The sequence below is a fragment of the Atractosteus spatula genome, chromosome 7, assembly GCF_055471065.1.
Source record: "Atractosteus spatula isolate fAtrSpa1 chromosome 7, fAtrSpa1.hap1, whole genome shotgun sequence".
In the NCBI taxonomy this organism is placed as follows: Eukaryota; Metazoa; Chordata; class Actinopteri; order Semionotiformes; family Lepisosteidae; genus Atractosteus; species Atractosteus spatula.
In genome coordinates, this window is record NC_142712.1 from 24196652 (window position 1) to 24210335 (window position 13684).

Consider the following 13684-nt stretch of genomic DNA (forward strand, 5'->3'; position numbering starts at 1 on the left):
AGACTGTATATGGCTGGTATTGGTAGTTTAAAGAAAAAATACACACCAGTATTCCACTTTCTCCCTAAACATTTTAAGCATCAGAGTCTTACATGTGGTTATTTATTGCATAATTTAATTTTGAAAGCCACTGAGACATCAGGTACTACTGTTGTATTTATGAAAAAGAAACAAAACAAAAAACATACTAACAACTGTGCCATCCTACTCCTTAGTTAATACATTTTATTATTCATAAACAGTTAACATTGTTAGCAAAATATTTTGAATTATATTTATCCCTATTTTTTCTTTAGTTTTGTATTTAACTTATTATATGATAGTCAGACTTAATGTATATTTGAACAATGAAATGAAAATATATTTTTACAAGATTTTACATTAAGCACTTAAAATTAATATGGTTAATAAAAGTAAACTGTAACATGCTGTAACAAGATCGGTTAAACTGCGAAGAAAATGCTTTCAGAGAAAATGTTTCAGGTGTGAAGAACATAGATCTCTAATGCAATTTCAACCAAACCTGTTCCCACACACCCTGCCCCCACTACCATTAGAATATACACAAACATTCGCGTTTCATTCTGAGCAGAAGACCCTCACACCTGAAGAGTGCTGGCTGTGACGAATTAAACCGGTCTAACTGGCTTCAATCACAGACCATGTGACATGGGACTCAGTAAACTAACAGCGCCACTGGATTTGATAATACCTAACCAAAATCCGCAATATGGAAACAGAACCTGTGTGATTGTTGATAGATGATGTACTCGTAACATTTTTTCAAGACGAACTACAACATTTAAAAAATGACTTGTATGTACTTGATCTCTAATCAATCCACGGGTCCCAGCACAAAACGAAAGTAAAATGCATACCGTTTCGCGCTTCTTATTAGTTGCTCAAAAGTAATTTGACCGTATGAAATGCATAATATAAACCTAGAAACATATACGTGAGCAGTACTTAAGCACTGTAGTATCGGTGTTAAGACATACCTCTCAAATACTGTAAATCAAGTTAAAAATATCTCAAGACCGATTCTGGTCGTAATGAAACCATGTTTCGTGTATGTTTTCTTTTTCATCTTGAAATAACTCATTTCTAAATACCTTTTTCACTGTTAACATCTTGCAGCAACTTTGCGAGCAAAATATACACTCTGACAGTTCATCCTGCTACCAACATTAAATAAAACAAATCTTAAGATTTCTATATTTATGTCTTTATTTAGTGGTTTCATTAGTGACAAAGGCTAAACTTTCTTGGAAAAATGTATTTTATGTGTTGCAGAAAAAACTGACTTGCTTTAACAAAATATGTTTACAAATCCTTTCACCTGGCATTTTCGTAGTTAGAAATTATGGAACGCTCTGTTAAAAGCAAGGGAGTTTTTATGTCCGTTGCAGTTCTTTTGCAACATGAATATAATTATATCGTTATTAATTTCTTGAGATACGCGATTCCATATTATATTCCCTTTTAATCAAATTCTAAAAGTATGCTTGTTGACTCCGGTATCACGTTAGTTAAAGACTTCGAAGCTTACAATGTTTAGGGAGAAATGGAATACTGGTGTGTATGTTTTCTTTAAAGTACCGAGACCAGCCATATACTGTATGTTTATGTTAAGATTTCCCTTCAGTGGTAAAATTAGATATGAATATTCAATACTTAAACGGGCACAGTTAAGACATTAAATATACATATACATACTGTATACAGTACAGTTTGCATACGGTAATATGTTACGCGATTAAAAAATAAATAAAACTGGAAGGTCCAGCACCTTCCACCTGGATTCGAGCACACAACCTGCCCGTTGGCAGGCACGCACCTAGACCAGTCGGCTACAGTCAGCTCGCATGAGCAGGCAGGCGAAACAGCCCTACACAGCCCTGCCGCAGTACACGGATATAATCATACCGTTATTAAATTCTTGAGACACGCGATTCCATATTATATTCCCTTTTAATCAAATTCTAAAAGTATGCTTGTTGACTCCGGTATAACGTGAGAAATGGAATACCGGTGTGTATTTTTCCTTGTGATATTTTAAGCTCTAGTTGAATGATAGGTGTCGCATTTTAAATCATTTTCGTAGTTAGAAATTATGAAACGCCCTGTTAAAAGCAAGGAAGTTTTTATGCCCGTTGAAGTAAAACAAAATGCCTGACAAAGTATGGCTTGGACAGATTCCAAGTGCTTGTACAAATGTGCTAAAGAAATTATACTTTGAGTATACAGCTTGTCCAAAGTCATCCATTATTAATACTATTAGTAATATCTTCGGTAAAGGCTTTGATGCATAAATATTTCTGATAAAGGTAGGTTGTGTACTTTTGTCCAACTGAGCAATCTTGCTTTCATAAAATATACCAACATTTTAATGACTGAAGATTAACATGCTGTAATACACTGTTCAAAATTAAAGGCTCAAATGCTGTACATGAGAGGTTAAGCTCCCCCTGGCGGTTTTACAAGGTGACGCCGGATAGTTTCCGGCAGAGCGTCAAATGACGCGCGATTAACCGCGTGACACTGCGTGATACCGCGACACGCCCACCGGGGTATGCCGCAAAATAACGCACCCATTTTGAATGGCTGCATCTGTATGTTTTCTTTAAAGTACCGAGACCAGCCATATACTGAACGTTTAAGTTCCAAAATTAATATCGTTTATGGACTTCACACGCGTTGCAGTATGCTCCTATTCTTTTTATGCTCAGGCACTAAAATCTCCCTTCTGCTTTGTGTAAGGATGGTATCAAGAGCAATCTTAAGTGGTGAGAAAGCTGTGTTCAATGTATTTAAGGGACTCAAAAGTAAAAGAAGATGCTTCATATTGCTTGACTAATTTTAAAAACCAAGTTATAAATGCAGACGCTCCCTCGGTGCGCTGCTCTGGTGCGCCGGCTGTTACACAGTGCCTGTCTGCCGTAAGCGTTACAATATACATACCCAACACTGCTTGTACCCATCTGTCATGCAAATAAAACACCTTGAATTGAATTGAATTGAGGGGAGAGGGGGGGAATACTAAAGCCAATACTGGCTCAATACCCTCAATGGGCTTTGACGTGCTAATGCGTTGGTTTAACAGTCCGGGTGTGGCAGGCTTCCAATGTCAACTCGACTCGATTGGAAGACAATGAACGTATTTTAGCCCTAAATGAATTAATAGCAAACATGGTTTACATAAAATACATTTTTCCAAGAAAGTTTATAATAATACGATCTATAGTTGAAATCTGAGCCTACTTTAAAAATAAAGGAAAAGCATTTTCAGAGAGTAATCATGCTGTGTTTATGTAGAAAAAGCGATTAGGTTTACGAGCAATCTAATTACCTATTCGCTTAAAACGCTATTAAAAATTTACTCTGTTGCACACACACACACAATAGAAGCAGGCACCGCTGTCAGAAGGGAAGATATGTTCAAAATATCGCAAATATCGATCATGTTGCGATATTTTGAAATATAAAAGTCAATTGATTGTCCATAATATCGCTATTCTATTTTTTCGAAGAAATGTTTGTTAAAAGAAAAGACCAGCACCAGCTGGATTCGAAAACACAACCTGTCAGCTGGTAGTCACGTCTACAAGACAGCTCACATGAACAGGCAGGCGAAACAGCCCTACACAGCCCTGTCGCAGCACACGAATACCATTATTAAATTCTTTAGATACGCGATTCCATATTATATTCCCTTTTAATCAAATTCTAAAAGTATGCTTGTTGACTCCGGTATCGCGTTAGTTAAAGACTTCGAAGCTTAAAATGTTTAGGGAGAAATGGAATACTGGTGTGTATTTTTTTCTTTAAAGTACCAAGACCAGCTATACACTGTATGTTTATGTTCCAAAATTAATATCGTTTATGACCTTCACACGCGTTACAGTATGCTCCTATTCTTTTTATGCTCAGCTACTAAGATTTCCCTTCAGTGGTAAAATTCAATACCTACAACGGGCACAGCAAAGACGTTTACTGTCTTTCTACGACAGACCAACGGACCACGAGTGCCCCTGTCGGTCAACCAATCACGTACTGCGGTGCCCCGCGTCATCTTGCGTCATACTGAGCGACGTCACCTGCGGTACGTGTCTGTAACGCGCACTTTGAATGGCTGCATCTGTACTAACACTTAAATGTTTTCTACAATTTTAGCAAGGAGCATTTAGTATTGTTGTGCCTGGGGGTGGCAGCTGAATTTCAGCAAGGTTTCCAACTTTATTGTCTTACAATAAAGCCAGCAGCCATATCACCCTGCAACTCACAATTGGCAACCCACTGAAGCTAAGCACGTGTGAGCCTTGTCAATACCTGGATGAGAGACCTCCTGGGAAAAACTAAGGTTGCTGCTGGAAGAGGTGTTAGTGGGGCCAGCAGGGGGCACTCAATGTGTCAATGTGGGTCCTAATGCCACAGTATAGTGACGGGAACACTATACTGTAAAAAGGTGCTGTCCTTCAGATGAGAAATAAAACTGACGTCCTGACTATCTGTGGTCATTAAAAATCCCAGGGCTTTTCTAAAAAAGAGTAGGGGTGTAACCTACTCTTGGGTGTAGCCAATGGGAAATTTGGTCCCTTACCAATCATGGCCTCCTAATAACGCCCCATCTATGAATTGGCTTCATCACTATTTTCTCCTTCCCACTAATGGCTGATGTGTGGTGAGTGTACTGGCACACTATGGGCTTACTACCCCCCCATCATCAGAGCTTTGCTGGAGAATAAAATGACACATTTTATTTAAAATTTAAATGACACACATGCTGCATAAGGCTCAATAACACTTTCTCTGACTGGGGGTGAAATTATTAATATTTATAATATATATACAAGCTGGTGTCAGAACCCTAATTTTTACATTGATTTAATAACCTCCTATTTACAATTTATCACACCCCCTGTATTTTTTTACATTTCCTTAACAATACTAAAGCAAAATGAATAATTCCAAGACACTATAACTAAATCTGCATACAGACAAAAATGCATAATACTGAGCAACATAGTGATGTTATGAACATATTATGACTGTGATAAGCTTGATGCGGAGGCAAATGATTTCAGAATTCTTAAAAATGGTTCAAGAAATCTCAAGAAAAGTAACATGCTTTATGAAACATGCTTTTTGTTGCTGATCTGTTCAGCAGTCTGAAAGCTTAGGCTGTTTACCTGAATCCCCATCTGGGGTGCTGTTAGCAGTGCTGGCTTGTGAGAGAGTGGTCCAGCTGGAGTCCTCGTCACTGGGTACTGCATTCCTTGTCCTGAAGAACAGGCAGGTGTTCTTAGAACCATCCTTACGCGAATCTGAGCTGCTCTGCGTCTCTGAGGAAGAGTCTGTGTCCTTCTCCCCCACCAGTGGTCCATCCTCCTCCTCTTTCCCTTCCAACCTGTCGGATGTGTCAATTACCAGAGGCTGGTTGGCAATGTTCTTGGTGGACACCTCCAGGTCAGAGTAAAAGGACAGGAAGTTCTTGGGGGACATGTTCTTCTCCTCAGTGGAGGGGTTTGGGTTGCGGTTCAGGTCCTGCTTCTCTGCCACCTTGCGTAGCTGGTTTTGACCTTCTTTTACCCACTTGGCATTGGTGGGCTCATTGGCAGCATGCTTATGGGATTGCTCATTCTCCTGGTTCTTGACTCTGTCCTCATCTCTGCAGTAGGCCAGCTCATTGGAGCGCTCACTGGGCAGTGCCAGCCCCATGGTCGCAGGAAGGTCAGTGGAAGCATAGATGTGGTGGGTCTTGGGAGAGGCAGAACTTTTGCCCACCTCAGGGTCCAGCAAGGTGCTGTGAGGGTAGCGCAGGCTTAACGTCAGGTGTTGCAGACAGGTGTTTTCATTGGCTAGGTCTGACGGCTTCTCCAGTGACATGACAAAGAGCTGGAGCACTGTGAAGCTTCTGAAAGAATGAGGAAGAGATAAAAAAGTTATGAATGAATAGGACACTGGGCACCATCCCCATCACTACAAATGCATTACATTGCCCATACCTTTACTGTTCAGTTCACACTTTTAACTATGATCAGGAAGCCTGATTTCAGATCAGCTAACAAGAAGAGCTAAAAATTATTTCGTTGTTTTTGCAAATTTCTCATTTCAAACAAATGCAGTTGGTATTTCATGCACACCCTCAAAAAATGCAAGAAAATGCTTGCTAAATCCCAGCTCCTGAATGAGATGGCTGTTTATTCAACACCCCTGAAGACTTCCACTGTACAAATGCGCTGCCTCTAACAATGCTCCTTAAAAGTTTGTGAACCCCTTCTGTAGTTCTTTAAATCTTACATTTTCAGTATGAAATCCTTGTTTAATTAAAACTAGTCCTTACTTTTCTAAAAGAAAGGGTTTATATCCACAAATTCTATGTATTGTTTAGAGGAACTGATGTATGCAATAGAAAAAGAAACAGGTAAATAAGAATTAGTGCACGTGCAAAAGTAAGTCATCAGCTCAGTCAATGAGGTAAGTATAACTAGGAGCTAAAATAATTGCATACCAAATAAATCAATCAAAGTGCCACTCACCAGGACAAGGTTTAGAAGGCTTCTACTATAGAAAGGTAAAAACCAAACTGACTAGGTTCTTACCCGTTCTTACCCATACAAGTGTAGCAACAAGGCCTATTATTTTACTTAGAATTAAGTGGTATTTCTAATAATCAGCTAGGTGTCTCTCTCTATATGCACAGGAATATAGCTAAAGAGGCCCCCTCTTGGTTATCTCAGGATGATCTACAGGAGTTGGTGACCTAAAGGATGGCCTTTGCATGTCTACAGACATGTTTACAGGTCTTTGCATGTGGGAAAGTAAGGGAGGTGAGTTTATCTTTTGGATAATGATCTTCTGAAAAAAAAACTATAGCATGGAACGAACCAAGTTCCTCTTCTGTCTACCTTGTGGACCCCCAAGAAGACAAACTGTGTACAGACTGTTTTAAAGATCGAAGTCAGCAAGATGATTGCTTTAGCAGTGCTGTCTGAGCCACACCAAAGCTGCTCCAGAAACCCAGCCTAGCTCCTTTTTACCAGCACGAAGTTTAAACTCATCAAGGACATCTGGACAATGAATCTTTAAGTATTAAACTGCATTATTCACATCATAATTCACAAGAGCTGAACCAGTGCACCAAATGCATGTTTGATGTTTAGATAACAATAGTTAATGTATATTTACTTGTGCCTGAGAATATAACTGTCATTTATTTATACGAGACTGACTGAACCTACAAGCTAGACCATAGCACGTTATAGTCAATGTGTATTTTAACTCTAAAGTTATTAACTTTTATATTTTTAATTCCTCAATGAACGATCAGCATTCGTGTTCACAGCAGATAGTTCTACAGAGATATTCTATTACATTGTTGATTATGCATATTTTGGTTATATAAATTAATTGGATATTGTATATTTAGAATCCAAGTGTGATAGTGTAAATTATTATGATTGATTGGTTCCTAAAAGTCATCAAGTACTCTCTGAATTTACGGTTTGTGATACAAGGCAGGGAGTGTCTGGTGTGGGGGTGGAGCCCCAGATTAAGGGAGACGCGTATCCATAGAAACCACACCTGACGTGAATAAGTGAATGAACGGCAAGTGTAGAAGTGGTTTAAAACTAGCCGGAATACTTCCTGGAGAGGGGAAAGATTCAGCAGGACTTCAGTCTTGCTGTGGCTGCAGTGGTGAGAGGATGAATGTGGAGGCTGTGCTGTGAGAGAGCTGGGCTGTTTAACCCAACCTGTTGGCATCGGAAGAGGATGTCAAGGCTGGAGGCGGACCTGGGAGTCTAAGGCACTGGTTGAGTATGAAACGGTGACCTAATGGAATAGGAGCAGGAGTCTCCATGATGGTGTCTGAGAGCAGGAGGTTCCTAGCAGTGAGGACAACGGGATGAACTTGGTGAATCTGAGACTCCAGTTAAAGGGCCCAGAAGTAATGGAAGGTGGAGTCATGTATTCTGTTACCCCGATTGGGGGGTCAGTGTGATCACCACTCTTGGAGGAGAGTGTGTGCAAGATAAAGAAAAGGAACCCAAAAGAGCTTATAAAGGAACGTGAACAGGGGAGAATGGGAGCCTGACCACACCCAATGCAGTGTCAACTACCCCCATGGCACCACAGGTTATAACTTCTGACTTATTATATATGACTTATAGCAAATTAAAACCCCCAATCTCCAGTTTAGTGCAATACTTCATGCAACAACCTAAAGAGTCCTCAGATTACATCAGGGAGAGTGGTGTAAGTGTTCATCAGTATGTAGAAGGTTCTAAAGAAGGTTCTAAAACCATAGCAAAATGTTTTGGAATGCATATTGAAGCACAGATGGAGAAAAATTAAGATCATGGAGACTCGACTTAGGTGTAGACATCCTTTAAAATTATGGGTTTAGTGTGGCTTTTCTGTCAACTGACCTGAACTACTTTCCAACATTGAGGGAACTATCAATTCAGAGTCATACCAAAATATTGTAGAGCAGAACATCAGGCCATCTGTCTGTGAGCTGAAATTAAGCCAAATATGTGTTCTCCACCATAAACCTTAAAGACCCTAAATGACCCTAAACATTTCAGCAAATCTACCAAAGAATGGATTAAGATGAAGAAATTTTGGGTTTTGTAACGACCAAGTCAAAGTCCACATCTCAACCCAATAGAAATGTTGTGGCTAGACCTGAAGCAGGCTGTCCATACAAGACAGCCAACAATCCGGAGCAATCTGTTCTATAAGGAAGAATGGGCAAACATTCATCAAGCACATGTAAGAGACTAGTTAGTAACTATAAGAATTTTGTTTTTTTGCTCTTATAGCTCATAAAGGTAACACTACTAACACTACAATACTTTGAATTAAAAGGTTCAATTACTTTTCCCCAAGAAAGATCACTGAGTTTCTATTAAATAAGCACATTTTATTTAAAGGGAAACTGCAGTCCCAATTTCTCAGACCTCTTATTATATCTCAGTAACAAAATAAATTAATTGATCATTTAGAAATATTTTACAAATTTTTAATTAAGCACAAAATTGTGAACTTTGTATACTGTAAGTTGCTGTGTTGTTGCAAACCACTGGTCTCTCCACAGGTGAGAGCAACACTTTCCACAAATTGTGACATAATGCAGCCCTGCCTGCTCACTAGTTGCTGTTATGAAGAATGTAATGTGATGTACGAGCAAATAAGTACAGATTCTGCAGCAGACATTTCACCTCATTCCAACGTGATCTGCATGCAGAGATGTATTAGCAAGCCTTCTACTTTACAATGTAATAAGGCCTCTTCACGTCACCAAATGTTTTGTTGCCTCATTTGGCATAATATGGTGCTATGCATACCTGGAAACTGTATCTATTTTATGAATTGGAGGTTTTACAAGTTACTGTGTACATTTTAGTGCTGTTGTGGTTTGAAATGCACTCATCAATGCTAATTCTTTCTAATTCTGAAATATAAAAAGTGTTGCCCTTTCCCTTTAATAAATAATGAAACACTATATATTTTTGCATGCATGTCTGTTATTTGGGTTATCTTCAGTAAATATTGGAGTTTGGATAAAGTTTTAGCTCTTTTAAGACTGTCTAAGACATGAAAGATGTAGCATTCACATATTTTCAAGCAACACTGTGTACGATCCTGTAAAGCAGTGGTTCTCAAAGTGTGGTCCGTGGACCACCAGTGGTCTGGGAGTGTGTGCCAGGTGGTCCGCGGGCTGACCTAATCATCTTTCTTAAAAAGCAAGTCTGCGCTGTTTAAGTCAGAGGAAAGAATATTGTAGTGTTCGCTATGAAGGGGCTCCCCCTAGGAGCACTGTTAAGAACTGCAAGCTGTAAAAAGTGGGAGGAGGGACTTGTGTGTTGATTATAAGTATCGGGGTTCCACTAGCCATTAAGGGGACTATGTGTCAGTAATGGGGCAAGCACCAGCCTAGTCGGCTTGGCTGGCTTGAGGGTCTGCCGAAAGGGCAAAGTTTCCATTCATTCTCATTGGCTGTACCCTTCTGTTGCCTTTGTGTTTTAATGAAGCTTGAGTTATAGCTGACCACCTCGCCTCTTCATTCTCCCCATCAGCGCCTTGAAATACACTTTTTGTTTGCTTACGTTTTCTCCCACTTTGCCTTGTGATACAACCAATTGTGGCTTAAATATGGTAAAACGTCAGTTTTACACCTTAAAATCAGTTTAATTTAAGATACAGTTTTCTGTAATATTTTGCTTTAGGTCATATATCAACCCGCATCCACCCAACCTGATCTAAAATCTTTTTTTGAACCCGAGTCAACCCGGGCATCACTAGTTGTCATGATTGCGTGGTTACACTGTTTTGATGTGCGAGTGTGGTTCGACCTTTGCACTGATTATTGTTCGTACCATTCTGTTCTTACTTTTGAATATGTTACTTTGAGTTTAAAGTTCAAGGTGTAATTTAAAGAAGCAGTCGAAGCAGAAGGGTTATTATGGAACTCTGGCTCAAATCTGGGACTCTGAAATGCAAATATAGCAAGGATAGTGACAGCACAAGAGCGAGTAAGATGCTGAATAGAAGTGAAAATGCGAGTGAGGTCATTTGTAATCCATACCAGCAGTGCTGTAATTCTAATTCCAACAGCTTGATAAACGTGATGTGCAAGGAAGCAGAAGCTGTGCTTAATGTGATGTCTTCGTCCGGGCATGAGACTTGTCCAGCTTGTATCCAAATATCACTTCTCTCATTGCTCAACGAAAGCAGCTCCATTCGTCACATTAACTTTTTAAGTAATGAAAACATCTGCAAAATGTGCAGCATTGTTTGTAAAAATATTAGTACATTTCATCAAATTTAATTCAATTTTAGTTATTTTTAGTACATTAATAGATGATTCATTTTACAGGGTAACAAGTGGTCGTAGGTATAGGTGGTCCACCACATCCATGACTTGGTGTAAGTGGTCAGCAGACCATAGAACTTTGAAAACCACTTCTGTAAAGCACTTATCATGTCATAGATTACATGCTGCAGGGCTGCTGTGTAATCTCTGTATGAGGGGTGTATATGTTAATTTTTCAGAGATTATGAAGATTTCTCTGTTTTACAGAGTTTTACAGACTGACAGTTACTATGAGTAAAAACAACATCTGTTTTGAAAATGGGCAGCACAGTGAAGCAATGGTTAGGATTGCTACCTTGCAGCACTGGAGCATGGGTGCTTTTGTATGTTCTCTCCTTTTCTGTATGGGATTCCTGGAATAGTCCAAAGACATACTGGTAGGTTTATCGGCTTCTGGAAAATTGCCCCTGGTGTGTGTGTTTCTCCGTTTTTGACTGCGTGTGCCCTGTGACGGACTCCCATCCAGGGTGTGTCCTGCCTTGCACCAGCTGCTTGCTGGGATAGACTCCAACTGCCCCGTTACCCTTTATTGGATGAATCAATGGATGTATTTATCTTTCAATGATTGATGAAAGGCACAGAGTAATACAGATTTCACCAGACTGTACTGATGATCTTGATGCAAAAACCTGTATTCCCCTAGTGCTATAGAACTGACCATAACATCAGTTACATGTGAGAAGAGTCCACCATTAGGCCAATCTAGATATAATAATAATAATAATAATAATAAACCAGTAGTTAATTCACCCAAGTATCTTCTCTAGCAGTTTACAGAAAGAAACCAGGGTATCTGTTTCATCAACATGGTGAAAAACGTGGTGGTGTTTCCTAAGCTTCTTACATACTCACTCTTTGGGTAAAGAAGAGCCACCTATCCTCAGCTTTAAATGCACTTCCACATAGTTTCCACTTTTATGACTAACATAATACTCAGTGGGTTACATTTATCTTTACTTATAGTTAGCACGTTAGGTCAACTGAGAAAAAAAACCCATCTACAATGACAACCCATTTATATAGCTTACTTACTATACTTATATATACTTACTAGTGCAAAGTGACTGAAGTGCATCACTCAAGGACAACAACGGGCCCACCTGGGATTTAAACCCACAACACTACAGTCCAGAGACCTGACCGCCCCCACAACATCGCTGCTCACTGTTCCTTATTTTCAAAGCTAGGTCTGCAGATTTTAACTGCCCACAATATTTAATGCACTGTTTTTTAATACCCACAAATACAGTTTTTATTTCTTTGTTTTACAATAGACTTTAAACATATTATAACTGGACTGCCTAAATTAGAAAATCATTCAAAGTAAATGTTCTGAATTATTTTTTAGTCACTGAGGATGACAATGATTCGGTTTTTTTTTCAGAATCTCTTCCTTTCGCAAGGAAACAGAAATATTCTTATATTTCTAAACAACCATTCGTAGAATAAACATTTTTAATAAAGGTGATCACAGATGATGGACACCAAATTGTAAATAAAGATTCAATACAATTAAAAGAGCTGTACTGTAAAATGAACATCGTATTGTGGCGCTAAGTATAGTTCAAAAGTAAATACTGTAGCTACATATAACGCGATGGGGAGCCGCATCTTGACTAATTAAAGGGCCTTCCGCTTCACACATCGTATCATTACAATCTTAAGCATAATGTACTTAACATTATTACACGAAATACCAGAAGTAACACAGTGATTATAATTTAATCAGGTATTTGGAAGAATTACAAAAAGCCATATTAATAACAATGCTCTATCACAGCTTCATTGATGTTTTCATAAAGCACTAAAGAGAGGTTTACTTGTACACGCACTGATCAAGATTCCCACGGTACCGGTACCTTAGCAGTACCAAAAAACGTGGCAGAAAGAATCCGTTATATTTGCCGATAGTAAACAATACAAGGGCTTAGAGGCAATACATGGAGGCCTCAGTAGATAGTCCCATGCCCGTGCCCGTGAGCCAAGCCGGCCTCTCCTGCAGCTGCCGCGCGTAGACCAGCCACGCACCCTGGGCACAGTCCCCCCACTCATTTCGCATTTGGAAGAAATCAGCCAACAGGCAGAGCAGCAGGACAGAAACCTTAGTTCAGCACCGCTTAATCAATCTTCCACGATCCTTGCAGGACATACAGGCATTGTGTTTTTCTACTATCTCCTAACTATTATTATCAATATTCAGCCTATCCCCGAATTTATCCCCAGCCTTTTCTTCACATTCTCAACATAAGAACACCCAGCACCGAATCAGCGCACCATTGTCCCCTAGCTCATTCAGTAGGTCGCTTCAATCTTACCTTTTATTTACTTTCTTTCTCCTGCGGTTTTCTTTGAAGTGTTTGAAATACAACCCGCCTCCTAAGGAATCAATTTTATTACTAAACTGCACTACTTTGCGGGCGAAACACTGCAGACGTCACCGTAGCCACGTCATTCCGTTGGACGAGTCACGTTATAGAGGTGAAGGCGAAAGATAGCGCCTATAGCTGCCTGAGGGTGGGGTTCCAGCACACCATAGATATAAATAATTATTATTAATGGAGCCCAAAAGTAGGAGGTAGATTTCTTATAGGAAACTGCAATTAAGCAGTGCCTGGCACAAGAGCGATGACGATTGGATGATATTAACAACGTTTCGTTGAGCGATCCTGCGTTGACCAATCTGGTACTCATGTAAAACACCGATGTAGGCAACGGTCAATAAAACTATAAGTTGTCATATATTTCCCTGAGCTCCATATTACATCTTATACACAAAATGTTTAGTTTTCCATGAACATTGAGGAT

At 39.4% G+C, this 13684-nt stretch overlaps 1 protein-coding gene across 3 annotated transcripts in view; it reads right to left on the bottom strand.

The window, feature by feature from the left end:
- The window catches only part of apbb1 (amyloid beta precursor protein binding family B member 1), a 50004-nt gene extending 36658 nt beyond the window's left edge, over nt 1-13346 (bottom strand). For all 3 annotated transcript variants that reach the window (XM_088921294.1, XM_088921293.1, XM_088921295.1), the window contains exons 1-2: nt 13195-13346; nt 5190-5914 (exon numbers count right to left, since the gene is read on the bottom strand). In XM_088921294.1, the coding sequence (XP_088777420.1) occupies nt 5190-5886 (697 nt within the window). In that variant the 5' untranslated portion in view covers nt 5887-5914; nt 13195-13346. The remainder of the gene's footprint in view (nt 1-5189; nt 5915-13194) is intronic.
- Nucleotides 13347-13684: the final 338 nt, after the last annotated feature.